The sequence below is a fragment of the Pelodiscus sinensis genome, chromosome 6 (genome assembly GCF_052426305.1).
Source record: "Pelodiscus sinensis isolate ZL-2025 chromosome 6, ASM5242630v1, whole genome shotgun sequence".
NCBI classification, from domain to species: Eukaryota; Metazoa; Chordata; order Testudines; family Trionychidae; genus Pelodiscus; species Pelodiscus sinensis.
The window spans coordinates 4,267,697-4,290,954 of record NC_143057.1 but is presented as its reverse complement, the minus strand read 5'-3'; the positions used below and the strand labels follow the sequence as shown (position 1 = coordinate 4,290,954).

The window sequence follows — 23,258 nt, the reverse complement described above, 5'->3', positions numbered from 1 at the left end:
AATGGGAGGAGAAACAGAGCTGGGATACAGAAAAACTTGGCTAGTGAAGGGGTTTAACTCAATGTGGCTTCTCTTCCCTCGGACACATTGTGAACCTGGATTTCCTCTGCACATGTTCTGTGTGCAGTGCTGTTCCGTTCAGAGAAAGCCCACCTTGTTCACGAGTAACACTGTCAAAAGCAACTTTCAATGGGACTTAAACCTCCCAACCCACTTACGTGCTTTTGTTCCTTTTTGTCCTGAACTGAAATGTATCATTTACGGCGCCAAATGGCAAGTCATCAAAGCAGCCGATACAAGGCAGACATCAAATACCAACCTCTTTCTCTCAGTGGCACGGATGTGACCAAAACATTCTCTTCTGGCCAGGGTAACCAACGAGCTAGTAGCATTTAAAACTTATTGCACCAGGCAAGGCAAGAAAGGCCAAAAAAATATATTTAGTTGGGTTCCTACTGCTAAACCACAGCTATGTTACAGCGACATTGTACATCTCCCAAGAGCATTATGGGATACCTTCAAATAATTCTTCCGCAAGCGAAGAATAAATAATGGCTTTCATTAAAAATCTCTTCTCCTGGATTGGGCGTGTCAAGTCAGTTAATAATGTTAGTGGGCCTCAGCCAGGAAAAGGAGGAGTCTAAAGATATTCTGAAGAACAGGAAGATTCTGGTCTTCTATTTTTTCCTCCTGCAAGTTTTTTTAGCCAAAGACCTTGCAGCTTCACCGACCGTTTCACTGAAGCATTGCTAATGTCTGTACAGCCAGCGTCAAGAGCAAGGTGAACAGAAAGTGGACAGGTGGTTGAGCCCTGCTGGTTTCCGTTTGGAGGTGACTGGATCGCCCGTGTCCCCGTGGCTGAGGTTCCACTGTAATGTAGCCGTTAATGATGCGGATCCGGGGTGGGGGGTCAGTGGTACTGCAAGGCAAACAGAGAAGAAGCTTGGTCAGCAATTAGTCCCAAGGGGCAGCGATCATCACGAAGCAGGAGTCAAGTGGGCACACACGGGCCTGCAGGGGGGCCCCAAAGTGTGGAGTTGTCCGCAGACCTTGTGAGTTCCTGAATGAAGTTGTGAGCTTTGCAGCAGAGAAGGCTTGGCCAAGCAGCTCCCTCGCCACACACATGGGCGGCCCGTGAGCCTAGGCAGACTAGGCAGTTGCCTAGGGCGTCGCCAGCCTGGGCACCCGATGATGACATCACGGGGCACCCGGGCGCCCGTTGATGACGTCACGGCCATTGGTGGCCATGCAGGCGGGGGCGCCGATCGCGCCTTCCACCTGGGGCGCCAGCTGCTGTAGCCGGCCTCGGGCCACTCCTGGCCACACGCGTTTATAAGGTGGGTTCAGCAGCTAAGCCTGAACCTCAGCTGGCTTCTCCTCAGCTTGCACATGCACGTTAGCATGAACCAATCCTCCATCCACACGATGCTCCATATAAAAGAGCACCAGTGGCAGATAGAGAAAGCCCATGGGCCATCCATGGGGCAGTGGGAGTGCAGAAAAGCCAGGCTTAGAAATGCTTCCGAGGGCGAGAAGCAAAAGTCCACGTGAAATGCCCATCCCAGACAAGGATGTGAACTGTGGGCACTGCTCTCTCTGAAGAACAGGTTGGAGCCCGATTTGATCCTGAGGCTACAGGCCGACACACTTCAAATCCCCTGGCCCAACATTGTTAGGTGGAAACTAAAAGATACATTCTGGCAAAATCCTAGCAAGCACAACATCAGGATTTAAGTCACCTTAACTCTGCCCCTCGTGGCTGTGAATTTTTCACAGCATAAGTGACATAGATAGATCCACCTCAGTTTAAGGTGTATATTAAAATGAGACAACTGGGAGGAGAAACAGAGCTGGGATACAGAAAAACTTGGCCAGTGGAGGGGTTTAACTCAATGTGATTTTGGCTTCTCTTCCCTCAGACACATTGCGAACCTGGATTTCCTCTGCACATGTTCTATGTACACGCATATTCCTTTCACTGGCACCAGTGCTCACTACTCCTACTTGACACTGGCCAAGTACATTAAGCAAAAATGCTTGGGGAATTTGAAGGCAATTAGTCTCCTTTTTGAAAACACTTACCATTCCATATCCAAAAGCCCCCGCAGGAGGCTCCCGCAGTATCTGGACAGATGCCAGCTGGCAGTGCAACAAAGCAAGAAGGCTGACAGCGGAGGCACACAGGAGCACAGAACAGAGCAATTCAGCCAAGTCCACTACAAGACTGTATGAAATCAGTCGAGGGAGGCCCTGCTTGTTTACATGCTCATAGGAGTTACGTTACGAAGGACCCAGACCAAAGCATAACACACCTAGTAGATTTATCCACTGACAGAGACGGAAATAAGGGCTGTGACTTCCGATATGGGCTGAGTATTTATGTCTGAAAGGCTCATGTTAATGACTGAAATTCATCAGCACCAGTAGGTGGCGTAGTTCACACAACAGAAGCCTTCAAAGAGAGGTGTGTTGGTTTGCTCTTTTGCTTTTTCAAACAAGGCAACGATTTTAGGAAATGTCCCTTGCTCAGAGATAACATATCTAAGACATAAAGTTAGTATCGATTTGCTACACACTCAAACACAGTGCAGAGATCCCGCAATGGAAAGAATTATGACTGTTGATTAAAAGGAGTTTACTCACCCAATTAACTAAAAAAATTGCAATTAAAAAAATTAATCATGAATCACTGTAGTTTTAACTGTGCTGTTAAAACAACAGAATACCAATGGAAATTTATTAAATATTTTGGATGTTTTTCTACATTTTTCAAATGCCGGGTGTACAGAGCTCACTTTATATTATTATTTTGGATTGCAAATATTTACACTCTAAAAACAATAAACCAAAAAAATTCAGCTCAAGTTCTGCAGTGCATCTCTTTATCGTGAAAGTGCAATTTACAAATATATGACTTTGTTACATAACTACACTCCAAACCAAAACAATGTAAAACTTTGGAGCCTACAAGTCTGCTCAGTCTTATTTCTTGTTCAGCCAATTGCTGGGAAATGCTTGGTTTAGTTATCTCCTGTAGATGTAACATTGTAAATAAAAAGGGGGCAATGACACTTGAAAGTGAGAATAGACATTTGCATGGCACTTTTGTACCCAGTATTGGAAGGTATTTACATGCAGATTTGCTAAACATTCATATATCTCTTCATGCTTTGGCTACCATTCCAGAAGGCATGCTTCCATGCTGATAATGCTCATTCAAAAAATAACGTGGTAATTAAATTTGTGATTGAACTCCTTGAGGGAGAATTACATGTCTCCTGCTTTGTTTTAACAGAATTCTGCCATATATTTCATGTGATAGCAGTCCTGGGCGATGACCCAGCACATGTTGTTCATTTTAAGAACATTTTCACAGCAGATTTGACAAAATGCAAAGAAGGTGCCAATGTGAGATTTGTAAAGAGAGCTATAGCACTCGACTATTTAAGATTCCTAAGTGCCTTTCAAAACCTTTCAGAAGTTTTAAAAGAGCTACACACAAATGTGAAAACTACAGAATCTGAACCACCAGAAAAGAAAATCAACCTTTGGCTGGTGGCATCTGACCCAGATGATGAAAATGAACATGCGTTGGATTGCACTGCTCTGGACCTTTATCAGTCAGAAACCACCATCAGCATGGACGCATATCCTCTGGAATGGTGGCTGAAGCATGAAAGGACACATGACTCTTCAACACACCTTACACTTAAATATCATTGGATGCCAGCCACGACAGTGCCACACAAATACTTGTTCTCACTTTCAGGAAGCGGGCAGCATTATCTCCTGTACACATAACCAAATTTATTTGTCTGAGCAATTGGCTGAAGAAGAAATAGAACTGAGTGGACTTGTAGGCTCTACCATTTTATACTGTTCTAGTTTTGTACATAATTCTACATTTGTAAGTTCAATTTTCATGATAAAGAGTTTGCACTACAACACTTATTTGAGGTGAATTGAAAAAGACCATTGCTTTTGTTTTTTGCAGAGCAAATATTTGCAATAAAAATAAAGTGAGCACTACACTTTTCATATTCTGTGTTGCAAATGAAATCAATATATTTAAAAATGTAGACAACAACCACGAATATTTAAATGCATGGTATTCTATTATTGTTTAACAACTTGATTGATCATGATTAAGTATTACTGGTCTAGAAAGCATCTAACCTGAAGTGCACTGATGGGCAGTTTAGTGACAACCACATCTGTTATGCTGCATGTACAGTGACTTCCTAATCGTTCTGCCTCTCAAGAAGGCATGTGACAGGCAACCAAGAAGAAATAAACATCACTGTGTTAGTCCCTTCCCCCTCTACTACAGAAGTTATTTGGGAGTTTTATCCTCCTGTCATTTATTCCCTTTGATTTCAGGGTCACTACAGGTTGAACCTCTCTAGTCTGGCACCCTCTGGACCTAACCAGTTCTGAACAAGAGAATTTTCCAGACCACAGAAGGTCAATATTGTCTAGCAGCGTTACCAACACTCCCACTCCTTACTGGACTCTTAGAAGACATTTAGGGCTAAATTAGAGCTAAATAACAGCACAGAACACTGAGAGCCAGGACTGGTGGCTGTAAACAAACTTTATGGGACCGTGGGAAACTTGGCCACACCCACGATAAGTGTCCATCTGGCTAACTCAAATCATGCCAGACAATGGATGTTTCTGGACCAGAGAATGCCAGACTAGAGAGGTTCCACCTGTATTAAAATCAGACCTTGTTTCCGTTCAAGTGATGCATTTTATGGGTGGAAAGTAAACTGTAAGGGAGCAAGAGAGAGACAGAATTGGCCTCTGCCACTTCCAAGGTCCAAAAGGCATGTATATTGGAGGTTGCTGATAGCACTTCATCAGCTTGGTGTTCCCTGAGGGTCTGACTAGAGCATTCCCAAAGTGGACACCAGAGCAACAGTCCTTAACCCTGTTTATGCTCAGCTGACACTTCGTCCCATCTTGCCTACCCCGTGCTGCAAAAACGACCCCATGCTTAGACTCTCATCCTGCAAACACATACGAGTAGGCTTTCGTGCACAAGTACAGGTTGAACCTCTCTAGTCCAGAACTCTCTGGTCCAGAAACGTCCGTCATCCAGAATGATTTTAGCTAGCCGGATGCCCGCTTATCATGGGTGTGGCCTAGTTTCCCGCAGTCCCATAAGTCTATTTACAGCCCCCAGTCCTGGCTCTCAGTGTTCGGTGTTGTTCTTTATCTCTAATTTACCCTAAATGTCTTCTAAGAGCCCAGTGAGCAGTGGCAGTGTTGGTAATGCTGCTAAACTATACTGATCTCCCATGGTCTGGAAAATTCTCTAGTTTGGCACCAGTCAGGTCCCGAGAGTGCAGGACCAGAGCGGTTCAATCTGTAGTCCCATTGACTTCAATGGGAACAATCTCACGCAGAAAGTTAAACATGGGTGGGCGTATTAAGGAACAGGGCCTAAACTGGGAAAGGCTCTCGGTTAGCTGGTAGAACGGTCTGCCGGACATCAAGCCGCCACCAGCTCCAGCAATAAAACCCGCCGCCACCACCTATCACCCCCATCAACTTTATGAAGCGCAGTAAACTAACGTTATAGCAACCTGTGCAGCCAGATGTAATAAATCCTATAATGACTGTCTCTGCATTTAAACTCAAACAAGAACAGCCTGGCCTCTTTCCCTTGCACCTGTCCCAGGAATACGTCGTTCAGAGGGATGGAAAAGCAATCATCTATTCGTGTAGCATATCAAAGCGGTGCAGGTGCTCTGAAGTGTTCTCTACCTTCAGGCTGAGGAGAAATACTTATTCAGGGAGTCCCCCTGAATTGATTGGAGGAACGTGTTTAAAATTCGTAGGGGCCAAGTCTCCACTGTACTGCCCTGGGGGTAGTCATCGAAATGACACGCAGTGGGGATGAGGCGCTCCCGACTTGCAGGAGCACGTGTAAGGAGGGTAAACGTTGGCACAAGGGGACAGAGAGCCAGGCCTGCAGCTTGTCAGTTGGGAAGGAGCAAGGTGACACTACAACAGCGGAGCAGTGAAGGTGCGTGAGGAACGACACACAGTTCAAAGGCTGCTACAGTTTGTGCCGTCGTATCTGTCCTAGGAGAATCCGCTTTCTTGCCTGGGAAAACTACTTTAGTTCCCCCCACCCTCAGCCACTTTATTTTCCATCCTGAACCAATTAGGCAGACAGAACCAATTGCCCTGCTAATGGGGTGTTAGGTAGGGATGTTAATGGTTAACCCGTGGGCCCAGCTGGGCTGGAGCAGCCCCCTGATACGGGTAGGGGGCTACTCCAGCCCAGCCGACCCACCACGCCGTATCATGAGTGAGGGGCACTTGAGCCTGGCTGGAGCAGCCCTTGCCCATGGAGGGCCCAGCCTGGCAGGGGAGCGTTTCAGCCTGGCCCCACCCCCGTTTAACATACTGTTTGACCGGTTTAACCGCTGAACTGATTAAACGGGATTTTACGTGCCTCGTGGTCGGGCGCCTCGAGTCTTTTTACCGCTGATTACATCTCAAGGCACAAGTAAGAAGTGCAGCAGAGAAGAGGCAGCATTCTGCCCTGCAGCTTTGCCCCAGAGGAAGCGAGCAGCGTTTAAAACCCAGCCCCTGGGCCATGTTGATCAGCCTCGATACACCGCCAGGCTTACTGTGGCAGCGTGCCCCACCTCGTCAGCCCCACCGGCTGGTACCTTTCTTCAATGCGAACCCAGAGGTCGTTAAACTGCCGGAACCGTTGCTTCTTCTGCTGCTTCCTCTTCTTCTTCTTGTATTTCCTGTCCGCTTTCTCCAGCAGGTCGACGCTGTCGGGCAGCAGCAGGTGGGGCAGAAGCTCCTCTTCCTCTTTCGGAGGGCGGGGCAGCTCCTGGGCGCTCGCGTAGGGGGTGTACGCCGGGGACGACGAGGAGAACGTTGACCAGGTTTTTGGATTCTTCCTGCTGGGGGCAGGGGAGGGAGAAAAGAAGAATGTTTGGAACATGTGAATAGAGGTCTTGGGACAGCCCCATGGGACCAGAGATGCTAGGCAGCTTCCTGACCCCCTACCTCTGCAAGTGTTTCCCTCTGGAAGTTCTGCTGGTTTAAAGCTTATCATTTCCCCGCCCTCTGTGCCCTGGCCCTCCCAAGTCACCCCTTTGGACACGCAGAGTCTCTTCAGGAAGATGTGAGGAGTGCGGGCACTGGCTGGGCTCCGCTTACCTCAGGTGCCTCCCGGTCGGTGTCACAGCGGGTCCAAGGCAGCCTGCCCCCTTACCCTGGCCCTATGCCACTCCCAGATGTGGCCAGCAGCTGTGAGCCGTGGTTCCCAGCCATCGGGCACTGTGGGGGGTGGCACTGGTGGGCAGGGGCAGGCGCACATGGAATTTCGGAGCGGAGTGGCCCTGGGTGACTGCAGGGACAGCCCACTTATCGCCTGGCACCCTAGCTGCTCCCTCAGTGGGGTGGGCCGGCGCTGGCAGCTGCAGCCCTCCAGATAGCGCTAAGGCTCCAGGAGTCCATCCCACAGCCCGCAGATTTGCCAGGGGCTGGATGAAATTAAGCAGGGGACCATCTCGAGGCCCCATGAAGTGGGATTTCAATGGCATGAGCTCTCTCTCTCTGGAGCAGAAGCTGATAAGGCAATTGGAAAGACCAGGGACTTTTTCATTGAAAAAAGGAGTGATTCCAGTGTTGGATGATGACTGGCTCTTACGGATGAGCACAGAGGCCTTGCCAGCCCCCCAGGGAACTACACACTCCTGCTCAGAGACAATGGGGATGAGTGCAGTCCACAGCCAGTAGCAGCTAGTGGCATGTGTTCCTATAGGTGGTGCACAGCTGCCCATGCCTTGGTGCACATAACAAAATTTATTCTGCACATATAGAAAAAAAAAGTCGAGGGGACATTGGTCAACACCAGTGAAAGATTTCAAGGAGGAAGAGGACATGCTCAATGCAGGAGGAAAAGAAGGGGACTTCATTAATACTATTTGTACAGGGCTGCCCACAACATTCTCACTCCTGAGGCGGGGAGCTCAAATGATGACCCCTCGCTTGGGCCAAACTTTGAAAGGTCTCAATTCTCTGGGTCTGGCACCTGAGGTGGCCGCCTCAGTTCTCCTCATGGTAAGGCCAGCCCTGTATTTGTATTACTGTAGTGCCTTGGATCTCCATGTATTGTGGAAACACACAACAAAGAGACCCAGAGACCCCTTTAGGAGAGGTTTTTGGTGCTCAGAAAAGGAGCTATTGCAATAATCAAGGAAGAGGTAGTTTGGGAGAAAGGCGATAAAAAGGGGAATATTCCAGTCGTCACGGTGAAAGGTGACCAGGATGTGAACAAAGGTTTCAGCAGTGAGAATACAAGGGAAAGGACAGAGCATGGGATTTAGCGAGCCCCCATATGTGGAACAGGACCGAGGGAGGAATGGAAGATGGCCCAAGGCGGCAAGCCAAGCAGGGAGAAAGGAAGCAGCACAGAGAAATCTGAGACTTAGCTGTAGGAATTTGGCGACGGAGATTTTGGCAGGAAGTCCAGGAGGAGACGGCTGAGACAGCAGGAAATGCAAAGCTAGACAGAGGGGATGTTCGAAGAATCAGTAGACTAGAAGGGATCTCGAGAGGTCACCCGGTCCTACCCCCTGCGCTCATGGCAGGACTGAGCATTGTCTAGATGTAGTAATTCTCTGGTCACTGAACCCTTGGGAGTTCACCTAGGCAGAGAGCACCACAGGAGACCAAGGAGAGAACCGTGAAGGCTACCCGTCCGTCGGTAGGAGCGAAGGCAGGAGGAGGAGCCCTGCGACGGGATGAGGAGAGTGCTCTGCAAAGAGAGCTGGATTAGCAGTGTCCAAGCCGAAACAGATGGATAAAATGGTGGAAGAGAGAATGACCAATGGTACTGGAAGCCCAGCAGACCGCTTGGAAACAGGAATTCAACTTAGCACAAATTGGGTCCTGGGGGATTCTGGTAAGGCCAGTGGAGAGACTGGAGGTCAGGCTGGAAAGGTCAGGACAGAGAAGTCAAATAGCAATTGAGGTTTTGGGGGGGATTTTTTTGGAGGGGTGTTAGAGAGAGTGGAGGGGATGACACAGGTGAGACCAAGGGATATGATTGTGATATAACACAGCACTTGTTCACAAAGGGGAAAGAGCCAAAGGGGAGAAGAGATCGGTTAAACACACGAGGGGAGAGGAATGAGAAAAGGGTCCCAGAAGCCCAGGCAAAAGGGGAAGATGTATCTAGCTGGGATGGGGGCAGGGGAAAAAAGCTTGTAAAACAGAGAAGCCAGCAGCCCTGCACTTGTATGCAACACTACAAGAACCTAGCTTGCCCACTCAGACTAAGTCTAGACTGAGGCTTCTTTTGGAAGAAGCTTTTCTGGAAGAGATCTTCCAAAAAAACTTCTTGCGAAACAGAGTGTCCACACTGCCAAAGCACATCGAAAAAGCGATCTGCTTTTTCGAAAGGTAGCATCTACACTGAATGGATGCTCTCTTGCATGTAAGCTGTGATTACTATGGATGGAGTGGCCACCAGGGCACCTGTGATTTTTCCTCTTCTTTCAGAAGAACCCTTCTTCCCTGTCCACACACCTTTTTCTGAAAGAGCTCTTCCAGAAAAAGGCTGCTTCTTTGTAGAGAGAGGATTACCAATGCTGGAAACACCCATCTGTTCTTTCGATTTTCTTTCGAAAGAACGCGATTGCAGTGGGGACGTAATTGAAGATTGCAGTGGGGACGTAATTAAAACTCTGTAGCTTGCGGTTTGTAACCACCTTCTAACTGAAGGCTTTAAAAGTTCTGGGAAAAATACATGCAAGTCAATGTTGAAAAGCAACCTGGCAAGTGTCATGCATACCGTGTTTCCAAATTAGCTCCCGGAAGATAAACAGAGCAAAGGAAGTGAACTGGGAAATAGCGAAGTAGCAGTCTATGCGTAATGATGCCTATCCATTTCCACATCTACAGCTTATCTATGACAAGGGCATATCGTCTACAACTTATCTATGACAAGGGCATATCGAGAATGATAAAAACATGCATATATTACTTGTTGATGGGCTGTCCAGACGGAGTATGTTCTACCTCATACCCTTCTCTTCTCAAAACATCAATCACTGTGTTGTTGCCCATGAAGTGACCTGCAGTTAAGAAAAAAATAGACTCTTTGGAGCACAGCAAACAAGAAAATAGTAACCAGCCCCGCCTTTCCCCCAGGACAAATGCCGCTCGGCATTCCACCACTGCATCACTTCCGGAGCCAGAAGATCTATCAAGGCAATTGGTTTCCATTTCTCTTTTAGGAGGTCTCAAAAAAGGGTGTAAGACACCAAATTACTGGAGACGCATCCATACGACTGATCTGGCTGCTGCCAGAAAGTTCTCATTGGGCCATTCTGAAGTGCCATGCAGCTAATCACCACCAATAGGCCACTGTGGTAAACAAAAGATTCTATCCTCTGTGCATGTCTCCTGCAGATCCGACTGGATAAAGGACCCTTCATGTCCTGTCCTACTCAGTCCCAAAGTGTTCATGGGCCAGGGTGCTGGACAGTGTGTGTGGCGGGGCTGCCGAGAACCGCTGATCCCAAACTGTAACCTGTATAGCATGGAAAGCCCTTCAAACCAAGGCCTGCTGCTGCACCCCCAGCACGCTTAGGGCCGGCCCACAACATTTTGGAATCTGAGGCAAGGAGCTCAAATGACGCCCCCATATGCACATACGCACCAGCAGCAGACACAATTTTCTATACTCTGGGTCCTAGTGGCACCCCTCCTCCCCCCAGACTGGCACCTGAGGCATCTGCCTCAGTTCGCCTCATGATAAGGCCGGCTCTGAGCATGCTTCGTTCCAGCACCTATGTAGACAGGTACTGCCCTCGGCCCTCAAAACGAATCAGCTATATTAAGTTACGTGGGTGTCAGTATGGAGCCACAGCATTTACTGCAGCGCATGTAACCGCAGTCAGAATCAAAGTGCTCTACAAACGGAAAGGCCCGAAATATGCTGTCAAGCATCCTCATTAACCTTTCGTTATCATTATCAGATTAAGAATCATCCAACTGTGGTGAATTAAAAATAGCTCTGGACTTGGGTCAGACACTGTCCTGGCCCAGCGAGAATTCAATCTTTTGTTTCCTTTCAAATAAGCAATTAAAGACGGAGACCTGGAACGTTTGTAAAATCCACTAAACATTGGAGAGGATTTAGCTGGCTCTGGCATAATTCTGCTTGAGGTTTATAAATCCACTCCATTTTCAGCCAGATGCGTCTGCTTCTTTGCCTGTGGACTGACATCATAGCGACATCATAATGAAGTAATTATGACTGTCTATTGCTATAAATGCTGACCAGCGTGTGGATCGTGACTTCAAGTTTGTTCACAACATTTACAACCAGCAGAAACCACCACCCAGCAGGGCATGTTATGGAGAGGAGATGCCGTTATATTGTTTGTTTATACAACATCCGAAAGGGCATAAGAACGGCCATACTGGGTCAAACCAAAGGTCCATCTAGCTCAGTAACCTGTCTGCCGAAGGTGGCCAGCACCAGGTGCCCCAGAGGGGGTGGACCAAAGACAATGATCAAGCAATTTGTCTCCTGCAATCCTTCTCCAGCCTCTGACAAACAGAGGCCAGGGACGCCATTTCTATCCCCTGGCTAATAGCCTTTTATGGACCTAACCTCCATGAAATTATCTAGCTTCTCTTTAAACTCTGTTATAGTCCTAGCCTTCACAGCCTCCTCTGGCAAGGAGTTCCACAGGTTGACTACACTCTCTGTGAAGAAGAACTTTCTTTTATTAGTTTTAAACCTGCTACCCATTAACTTCATTTGGTGTCCCCTAGTTCTTCTATTATGGGAGCTAATAAATAACTTTTCTTTATTCACCCTCTCCACACCACTCTTGATTTTATATACTTCTATCATATCCCCCCTCAGTCTCCTCTTTTCTAAACTGAAAAGTCCCAGTCGCTGTAACCTCTCTTCATATGAGACCTGTTCCAAACCCCTAATCATTTTAGTTGCCCTTTTCTGAACCCTTTCCAAGGCCAAAATATCTTTTTTGAGGTGAGGAGACCACATCTGTACACAGTATTCAAGATGTGGGTGTACCATAGTTTTATACAGGGGCAGTAAGATATTCTGGGTCTTATTTTCTATCCCTTTCTTAATAATTCCTAGCATCCTATTTGCCTTTTTGACTGCCGCTGTACACCGTGTGGAAGTTTTCAGAGAACTGTCCACGATAACTCCAAGGTCTCTTTCCTGGATTGTCGTAGCCAAATTAGCCCCCATCATACTGTACGTATAGTTGGGGTTATTTTTTCCAATGTGCATTACTTTACACTGATCCACATTAAATTTCATTGGCCATTTTGTTGCCCAATCACTCAGTTTGGTGAGATCTTTTTGAAGTTCTTCACAGTTTGCTTCTGTCTTGACTATTTTAAACCGTTTAGCATCATCCGCAAACTAAAGCATCAGCCATGCTTCGCCACAATGAGAAGGCCTGTGCCCCAAGGAACTTACAAACTCACGCCAGGTGTGACACTGCGTGCCAAAGCGGGAAGCAATAGACAGGATGAAACAGGGAGAAGGAGACGGGCCCCGGCCACAGGATCTCAAGATAATTGGGGAAGCGAACCTCTCCCGTATTTAAGAGCTGGGGGAAGTTGTCATTAGTTAATACTTGGGTTTTGTTCTGGGAACACATCTTGTCCAAGCCCCCAGTGCAGTGGAAGCCATGGTTATATAGACACACCAGATCCATCTCCTCACAGAAAGCAACGACAAACAGCAAGAGATGGGTTTCTCTCCCTCAAGCTTTCAGATCAAACAGTTGCGCTGTGTGAGAGAATGAGTCCACAAAAGCATGACAGGGAGTAAGCCTCTTTCACCTGTTTTCTATTTTGGCCTAACACACTTGAATGCTCCCAAAAGAAAAGCCCTAGGCCCTTGTCCCATCAGCAAGCCTCCTCCTTTCTTTCTGTACACAGCTCTCCATTATCCCCATACCACTAGGTGAAGTGATGCATTTGAGAGGTCAATTTACTCTGGCAGGGGGTGGGGAGCCATGAATCTCTATTCTTCTGTGTTCAGCCTCAAAAGGGAACTGAGGGGCTGTTGTGTGCACCAGCTCAGCCATACTCTTGACTGGAGAGTAAATACAACCAAGCCTTTAATCTGGCCTGAAAGGAAGTGGAGTGCAGGCACTGTGATGGGCAAGATGCTCAAATAACAAAGCTGTCCGACCCACATGTGTTTGCAAACCAGCCAGAGTAATGGCCCCTGAATTTCAAATCTTCCTACCCTTCCTCTCTAAGGTTTTGTATTTTGTGGGTCTATTGGGCAAGGAGTTTGGGTCGGGTCCGTTTCTTTATTTTTTGTAACACCCTAAGTGACGACGCAATTCTTCAGTTTCTCTGGTTTGCAGCCTGGAACACACACAAAGGTGTTCTGGTCTTTATAATTAAGTCAAAAAACATCCATCTCACGGGGAACTTTTGCACCCAAAGTAATGCATCGTGAATTTTGACACTTGTAAAAATTGAGCCTAGCGAGAGTGGAAATGCCAGATAGGAGTGGTTTCTCTGGTAGTCCAGTAGGTGTTTCTTAATTATTACTAGCGGGCTACGCCCTGTGCTCGCTACGCTTGCCAACCCTCCTCTCTCAGGCCACTTTCGCGGCCAGAGAGCACTGAGAGCGTGATGATGTCATCCTATCACCCAGCAGGAAAAAATTTTATATAAATAGAGAGAGATAGTAACACATTTTGTAAATGATATCGCTGTCAGAATTTCAACAAAATTCAACAGATCCTGACAAAAATTTTCTTTTAAAGTCCATGTAAAAAAAGAAACTAAAACTTGACGTCCATTTAATTGTGTGTGTGTGTTTCTTTAGCACAAATATCTCAGCACTTTTCCCTCACAACCCTGCATGACAGCCAGGAACCCATAACTTACAAACTGTCCCACAATAACAAATCAGTGGATATATATATGGGCAAACAAAAATGTTTCTCAGGAAATGCATTTTGGATGGATGCCCTCTGAGTTGCGGTAAGAAGGGCTGTAGCATGTGATTATGGTGATGCAACCACAGAGTAATGCAATTGGTGCTAACCACTGGGACATCCTAAGTCAGGATGTTTATTTCTCTGACATGCCTGGGAGCATTCAAATGGCTTTTAAGGGCCAGGGTTTCATGGATTGCTAAAACAAGTCATTATAAATGTCTTAGACAAACAAGTCTTCTCATGTTTAGAAATGCCTAGGAAAGGAGGGAGAATCTATAACAATTTTTCCTAAAATGCTCCCGAATCAGAACATTTTAAAAATAATAGGACGTCCATCCAGAAAAATTCCAGGGTAGCTGCGGATATGCCCTGGTTGAAAGTTGGTTGTTTACTTTCAAAGTAAGAAAGTTTACTTCTATGATCAAGCCTGACCCTCCTAGATCTCCTTTCCATACAGCCTGTCCTGTGGGAATGAAGGCTAGCTCATACCCACAGGTAATTGGCCACTGTCGGCAGACAGGACACTGAGCTAGATGGACCTTTGGTCTGTCTCAGTATGGCCGTTCTTATGTTCTTATGTTCTCTTGGCTCAGTCTTTCGGCCAGCTGAAAGGAACAGACACCAGCAAATTATCCTCCGCTTGCTTCCCTTTATAGAGTTTCACTTTCCCACCAAATCAATCACCCCAGCACAAACTGATGAAGAGCCCTTTCCTTCCAACAGTTGTGACACCGACCACCTTCTTCATGAATGTGCGAGGTAGGGCCCTGAACTGCCAGGCCTGCCCCACCCCAACTCAACAGAAACACAAGGAGAAGTTCCAGGCAGACCAGGTCCATCCATGGGAAGGATGCAGGAAGGAAACCACTGGGACAGCACAAAATACGGCATTGTATTCCTGGAGGTCGCTTCATGCATGGGAACCTGACGGCCTGGTCTGATCTCTTCCACTGGGTTCATGTTTTCTCAAATGGCTTTCCTGCAGAATGGGAGGAAGTGAAATGGTGATCGCTCCGTGTGTGTGTGTGGGTGTGTGTGTGTGTGTGTGGTGGGGGAGGGTAATTGACAGATCTGCTTACTGGTAATTTTAACTGTGTACCAAGGCATTGCATGGACTCGTATGTATTGCAAAGTACTAACAATCCTAATAAGTAAATAAATGTCTTCTTCATACATGACATGCATCTGACGAAGTGGGTCTTTGCCCACGAAAGCTTATGCTCCAAAACTCTGTTAGTCTATAAGGTGCCACAGGACTTCTCGTTGTTCTTCATACATTGACGTTCCTACAGTACACATCTTCTATGTACTTGTTCTGCTGAAATAGTTAAAGAAAACCCCAAATGCACGGCCTGACATTCAAATGGGCAGATTTGGCAGCCTTTCTTGGATTGTGCCTCACTTCTGCGAATATGACGCTTTCTGGGAATTGTTGGGCTTAAGGCCTCGTATAACATAAAGCATGCAGTTACATATGATTTCCAAAATTGATGTAATAGAGGCAGTGCCCCTCATCCAAAACAGAGTCGTAAATCACAGCAAGCTGCATTTCTACCCCATCGTCACTGGAAATATATTTAGATCCCTCGGCAAATGTATGGGGCGCTTATTTCCAAACACATCTTAAAAGCTGAATGCCTGACAACTACATACATCCAGGCTTGACAGATGACTTTCCAAAAATTGTATGATCAGGCCCCAAGTTTAATGCACAAAGGAAAATATTAGTGAGATCTCCCAAGGATATATATATATATACACACAGGGCTCGCCGAGCCGCAGCGAGCCCCGCTTGCCAGTCGCGCTGTCTGGCGTTCTGCGCATGCGCAGATTGCCCGAACCCGGCTCTTCCGGGATGTTATCTACTCACCACGGGCGAGTAGATTATATAGATTGTCGAGCCCTGTATGTGTGTGTATATATATATATACACACACCTCACTAACAGTGATGGAGCTATTTGTGTAAACTGGCTGGTCATGTTTTTATCACCATCACAGCAAGACCAGAAGCACAAGGAAACACAGTGGTAAAAATACCTGTGTTCTGGTTTTGCTCTCGCTGCAGAGAGCTGTGATGCTGGGAGCCCTGTGGTGGGAGACTTCCAGAGAGAGGGTTTTGGGGACACATCTATGTTACCCTTCTTTAGGATCTCCCACCACTGCGACCAACGTGAGAATGCTAACGAAGGAGCTGACAGCCGACTGCCACTGAGATCTGCTCTGAGCAGCTGTCTCTCTTCCAATTTACTTTGTTTTGAAGATTCCACTCATGCTTTGGAAGGGGTATTTTTGCACACTCATAACTTCAACTCTGTGTATCTGTCCTAGACTCCAGGCAGAGTGCCCTATGTATGACCTCCAGGACTCTGGGAATGGTTCTTGCTTCCACCGACCATATCCCTGTTGGGGACTCTCATTATGACAACCCTACACTAGCTACTGAGTACACAGACAGAAAACAGACTGACATTGAGTGGGATCAGCCACTCTCACATGACACATGTTCACACAGATTCTGGGACTCAGAGCTTCTAATTCCACGCCTGGTCCTCAGCATGACCCCACATCCCAGAAGCAGGGTAGCAAAATGGGGAATCAGGCCCATTGTGCACCGGAAGAGGCAAAACTGACTCTGTCTGGTTTATCATAATCTCACTTTCTGGTTTTAGTTTGGGTTTTGTTCCAGTCTTTCTTCTCTTTCAGGCCCAGGTGTGTTTCTTGAATTGCTTTATACTCGGCATCTGTTGGCCGTGTAAGTGTAGCACCTTTTGCACAACGCAGCTCTTGGTTACATTCCCTATTTAGTCCTGGACTTCCAATTCTGATTCCTTAGCTCATGGGTGGGAATTTCAAAAATGTGTGAGCAAGCTAGCCTCCTAATGCCAATTGACCTTCAAAGCGAATCAGGCTTCCAATTTACCTAAAGCTACATCTACAAAAGCTTGCCACCACAAAAAGTCAACCTAAACTAGGTAGCTTCAGCTATGTGACTAATGTAGCTAGAGTCAAAGTACCTTAGGGCACATTACCGCAGGGTCTACCATGTAGGAGTTAGAACATAAGGACATAAAGATGGCCATACTGGGTCAGACCAAAGGTCCATCCAGCCCAGTACCCTGTCTGCCAACAGTGGCCAATGCCAGGTGTCCCAGAGGGAGTGAACCAAACAGGTAATGATCAAACGATCTCTCTCCTGTCATCCATCTCCACCCTCTGACAAACAGAGGCTGGGGACACCATTCCTTACCCCTACTGGCTAATAGCCATTTATGGACTATGAATTTATGAATTTATCCATGAATTTATCTAATTCTCTTTTAAACCCTGTTATAGTCCTAGCCTTCACAGCCTCCTCCGGCAAGGAGTTTCACATTACTCTCCCATTGTCTTCCCCATTGACTTCCCTTACTCTTCTCATCTGGGGAGTGGGCCAACTGAAGAGCAATCTGCAGTCAACTTGGAAAGTCTTAACTAGACCCTCTAAATCAATCACCAGTGGATCAATCTCAGAGCATGGATCTGGGTCGTAGTGTAGACATAGGCTAAGTAACTGAAAATCATATTGTATGTTCCTCAGGGGATTTTACACCTCCCTGTAAGTACAACAAGTGCAACCTGGCCTTGAATTCATTCTTTTCCTTTCCCTAATATTTCTGCACACTCATGTCTTCAATCTCCTCTTTCCAGTAGGTTGTATACCCAGCTGTAACTATGACTTTCCTTTCTAATTAGATTCCTTGGGCTTCTTGCCCTAAATTGCATTTTTTTTTCAAAACAATGAAACTAAGCATAAGAACTGATACTAATTAACATTTCTATTAGAGTAATGCCTGGAGGCCAATCATGGTGAGGCTCCATTGTGATAGATGCTGGATAAATACACAGGACATGACTGTCCCTGCCCCACAGAGGTGACCATCTAAAATTCCCATGGTGTATAGAGTCTTTCCCACGGATGAGCTCTGGCGAGTGCCTCATAGTTATTTTAAAAGCCAACGTGAAGTCCGTGGGTGGCATTGGATGGGAATCTTCAATGGCAGCATGTCATCTCTCCTTCCCACCAAGTCCCTTTCCTATTCCAACCTAGCACCTCTTTTACCATTGGCGCAGCTGGTCAGTGACAATCCCTCTTCTGTACTAACCCACAACCCTTCTCCTTCATCATGACTGCTCCTTTCAGTGGACATTGCTCACCTGGGGCTGGGTCACATGCAAACTGTCTGGGAACGGATTTTAATTTAGAGCATATTAAGTCACTAAGCTGCGAGCGTCAGGAGGAAAGCTAGCAAGACCTGGTGTTTCTGAGATGTTAAGTCGCTAGCGACTTGCTGAAGAGTTAATTCAGACATTGGCTAATCAGGCTGTTCGTACCAATTCCCCTTTCTGGGTGGTCTGTCAAAACAAAAATAGAACAAAAATGTAGGCAAAGAAAACAGCATTCCCTGGAGGTTTAATGCCATACAAATCTGAGTGACATTGAGGGTACGTCTAGTCTGAAGGCTTCTTTCGAAAGAAGCTTTTTCAGAAGAGATCTTCCGAAAAAACTTCCAAAAGAGAGCATCCACACTGCAAAAGCACATCAAAAAAGCAATCTGCTTTTTCGAAAGAAAAGGTCCACACTCACAGGACGCTCTCTTGCATGTAAGCTGTGATTACTATGCACGGAATGGCCACCAGGGCACCTGTGCTTTTTCCTGGAGGCCTCTTCTTTCGAAAAAACTCCCTCTTCTGCGTCCACACATACCTTTTTCCGAAAGAGCTCTTTCAGAAAAGGCATTCTTCCTCATAGAATGAGGTTTACCAATGTTGGTAAAATCCCTGCGTTCTTTTGATTTTCTTTCGAAAGACTGCGATTGCAGTGTGGATGTCAGTGAAGCTTTTTCAGAAAAATGGCTGTTTTTCTGGAAAAAAAAAACCCTGCAGTCTAAACGCACAGCTTCACTATTTCCTTTAGTAATCGGTTGATTTTTTTTTCTAGTAACATGACTTTTTTAACCATAGACCTACTTTTTGTAGCCTCACTAACAGTTTACCAACATGAAGTTGGTGTTAATAGCTTCAGAATAATACCGCCCTTGTCCTTTTCAGTAGGAACAGAGCAGAAGCACCTGGAAGACAAAAAGGAATTGTCCCAGCCTTGATCTACACTAGGACTTTATTTCAAAATAACCCCCCCAAAGGTCAAATTTATAAGTGGAGCGTCCATACTACCAAGCCCGTTATTTTGAAATAACGGGCTGCGGAATTTAAAGTCTTTACTCCTGCTTTTCATCAGGAGTAATGTTAATTCCGAAACAGTTATTTCAAAATAGCGGTCGTGTGGATGCTCCGGTGTCACTATTTCAAAATAACTACTCCCCAGGGTCATTCAAACTAATTACTTCCTAGTAGTGCTTCCTGGGGCTCCAACTCTGAGGTAGCGTGTCCACATTAAGGGAGCCTACCCCGGACTCATTTTGAGGTGCCTCCGTAATGTGGACACGCTATTTTGATTATGATAAATTGGGAGTTATTAAGTCAAATTTACTAATTTCAAAATAATTTCCTAGTGTCAGCATGGCCCCAGGGTTAACAAAATTCGAAGGGTCAAACCTTGTAGGTCAATCCAAGCTCTCAGTGATGTCAACATTTCTGTGCCCAACAGGGCTGACCTTTTACTCACAAAGGTGAGCATTTACTGTCATGAGCTATTACTGAAAGCTCTCAACTGTAGTGATGGCATGGACTGATATGGGGAGCTCATTAACAGCTCCCTAAACACAGGTTTCCCCTTTTAATTTCTATCTTGGCAGGAGGCAAGACTTTCTGGAAAGTTTCCTGAAAATCTGTTCAGCTTTTTTGTTTGGTGGTTTGGTTTTCCATTCGTGTTAAAACAAAATCAGTCACTTTTGAACAAGGCTGTGTCTACAGTTGAGAGATGGGTGAAAAAGATGTCACTAAAATGGACAGGGAAAGTGTGTGTTTCTCTAAACTCTCAATGAAATCTACAAAATAAGGCAGGTATGAACAGGGACTCTGCTGTATCTTAACACACTGCATACGGCACAGCATAAGAAATGGGGAGTTTATAGCCAGGGTTTTTGTACTGATTTTGACCTGTGCAGAATTCTTTCACATCAATAAATCTGAGCAAAGGTCCATGGCTCTCCATTTTGACACCACATCTAGGTCCCTGATCAAGGCCCATGCAATGAAAAGGTCAATGTATAGTCATAATACAAGGAGAGAGTATACGTTAAGACAGTGTTTCTCAGCCAGTGGTACGAGTACCCTTATGGGTACTCAAGAGAAGCCTGGGCGACACGTCAACACAACCGATATTTGAAGAAAACAGAATTTTTGTTTTGAGTTTTACAGCGCTTTATTATTTTTGTCCTTTTTACACACAAAAATTTCATCACCCACCTGGCTACGATTAAGTTGTTTAAACAAATGTGTTGCAATGGTAAAAAAAAAAATGGTGTGTCTGAAAACTGTAGCTACTTGGGGGTACTTATAATTTTTTTTTAAAGGAGTATTTTATAAAAAAAGGCTGAGAAACACTGCTTTAAGACACAGTACAGGGAGAAGAGCTAATGCTAAACTTTTGTTAACTCTGTGCTTCCTCTCTTCTGGTTGCTTTAGTCACACCCACGACATGGCTGGCTGTTTGCATGAACTTCGCTATGAAATAAAGTATCAAACCTAATTTGAATCCCCCGAAAACCGCCTGGTCTATCAATTTTCCTGGTGTGACGAAGTTTTGATAGAACTACGTATACTAAGGGAGGCGGATAAAAAAAGGGAGGTTTATAGCACCCCATCCATTCCCAACTACAGCTTTGTTAAAAGGGGCGGAAAGTGTTTTCAGCAGAGGGCACCAAAAACCAGCGTTCCGCTTTCTTTTCAAAAATTTGACACCCGAGTATTGTAAATCTCTGCAAACCAATGACAAGGACCTAGTGTGCTCCATTTTGACACCACACCCAGGCCCCCCGATCAAGGCCCATGCAATGAAAAGGTCAATGTATAGTCATAATACAAGGAGAGAGTATATGTTAAGACCGTGTTTCTCAACCAGTGGTACGAGTACCCTTAGGGGTATTCGAGAGAAGTCTGGGTGACACATCAACACAACTGAAATTTGGAGAAAACTGAAATCCTTCAGCCCCTTCTAGCACCCCACCCAATTTAACTTTGCCCTCGGGAGACACGCCTGCACTGCAAGTCAATGTGCGATTACAAGACAGGTCCGCCTAATTTGCACAGGACACGACGGTTAGTGCAGACAGGGGGTGGCGAGCAACCAAAGGAGATATGCAGGCTCCCTCATGACCATACTTTGGTCTGCAATGGAAAGGTGATGCTGGTGGCATTCTCTCCACTGCGGGCCAGATTCTCCACTGGTATAAACACATTTCTTTACAGCAACGGAGGATTTGCCCCATTTTCGTCACCTCGCTCTCTGTCTGCCCTTCCTGCGCTCCCAAGCCTGTATCTAGTTCTGGCTCTGACTCGGGCATGGCGGTTCGTGCAGGGCCTGTGTTCCGTGTGGTGCCACGCCTGTCTCTGGGCACTCACGCACAAGCATGGAGGAGAGGACTCCAATAACGCACACGACTATTGCAAAGGCTGGACTGCAGCACGGGGAGGGCTTGTCGATACAGCGAGGGGCTGCATGACAAGCAAGGGTGTGAAATGAATGTAGAGCACACCGGCTGGCCACACGCCAGCTGGCCGCATGGACCCTGTCAGGGGGGTTAAACACTAGAATAAATTGCCTAAGGAGGTTGTGGAATCCCCATCTCTTCTGTGGCTGGGGTTTGTTTCCTACCTCTGGTCAGTGCTCATCCATAGGAACCCAGCCGGGACTCGCCCCTGGCTCTGACATGACAGGAGTTCAGAGAGTCATGCTGGCAGCTGGTTTCTCTTGGTGAGGCCAAAGGCAGCCACAGCCCAGCACCCAGAATGACCTAAATCACGTAACCTGAGTCTGATTAACTTTTCCCCAGGCTGAAGAGCAGTGTGCTGCAGCCTATTAGTGCCCAAGGATGGTATGCGTACAATCTTTATGCATGCCTGAACAGATCCTATCAGCTACCTTTCATTACCTCCCTGCTCAGTGCGAGAGGTCTTTGTTATGCTAAGCAGATAGCCTGTAATCAGAGCTACCTGCTGCATGTGGAGGGATTTCTCCTTCCTGCCAACGCAAATGCTGTTAGATAAATATTTCCTTTGCCTTATGGAGACCTTCTACCCTCTCTGAAGCAATGTCCATGGATCAGATGAATGTGTCCCAGGAATCTCATGGTTCACAGGATGCTGCTTTCTTTGCGCTTCTCTTTTCAGGGGCTAGTACAGCGTACAGACAAATGGATCGGGGAGGCAGTGGGTAGAGAGAGACCCAGGCTCTGTTCTTGGCCAGTCCACAGATCTACTTGTGTGACTTTGCGCAAGTCACTTCCCTTTTTCGTGATTCCCCTGCCTCTTTTTCTTGGCTTGTCTATATAGCCTGTCCACTCTTCAGTGCCAGGACTAAGGGCCACAGTGGGGGTAGGTCCTGGACCTGACATGAGCTAGAACTGAGCCAGGCTGCTGGCCAGCCTGTTAAAATTTTTACTGGCGGGCGGGGGGAGAGGGAGAAGAGGAGAATGCGTATAGTCTACAGCATTAACCTATACATTTTTGCTTATCAGTTAATCAACTACACTATTACACCCCTAATCTGCATCTGATTGGTGATCCACAAATACGGTCAGCAGATATGTGCAGATTTGCAGAGCTCTAGACATAAAATCTGATGCACATCCATCCGCAATCCACACACATGGTCTGTGGATAGTTACCAACCAATGAAAAGCAACCCTTCCTTAGAAAATAACTAAAAAGCACACAATCAAAGCACAACTAAAATCAGTGATTCAAATCAACATTTCCTGCTTGCTAATTTAAATCACTTTGATTTGGCTCAGCCTACCCGGACAAGGACTGTCCATTATGCGCTACATCACACAGCACAATGCGGCCCCAATCTCATTGGAAGTGTCTTGGCTCTACTGATATTTGAATCAGATATCCAGTAAACTTTTCAGACCTAAGGCAGGAAACTAAGTATGCACTGTCAACAACCCTGCCTACCTACAGGGCACGCTTCAAAGAATTCGCCTTTATCTTTCATTTGAATAATTGTCTACATCTAAAGAACCAGCTAGGGGAAGAGGGGTTGTTATGCCTGTAAGGGTCTGATCCTGCCCTGAGTTCTGACAGGGAGACT

At 46.3% G+C, this 23,258-nt stretch overlaps 1 protein-coding gene across 3 annotated transcripts in view; it reads right to left on the bottom strand.

Moving 5' to 3' along the window:
- Positions 1-420: 420 nt before the first annotated feature.
- Positions 421-23,258, bottom strand: part of TRABD2A (TraB domain containing 2A) — an 83,671-nt gene continuing 60,833 nt past the window's right edge. For 2 of the 3 annotated variants that reach the window (XM_075931318.2, XM_075931315.2), the window contains 3 exons: positions 10,028-10,118; positions 6,690-6,935; positions 421-919 (listed from right to left, as the gene is read on the bottom strand). In XM_075931318.2, coding sequence (XP_075787433.2) covers positions 736-919; positions 6,690-6,935; positions 10,028-10,118 — 521 coding nt within the window. In that variant the 3' untranslated portion in view covers positions 421-735. The remainder of the gene's footprint in view (positions 920-6,689; positions 6,936-10,027; positions 10,119-23,258) is intronic. The other variant, XM_075931317.2, reaches the window with a different exon arrangement.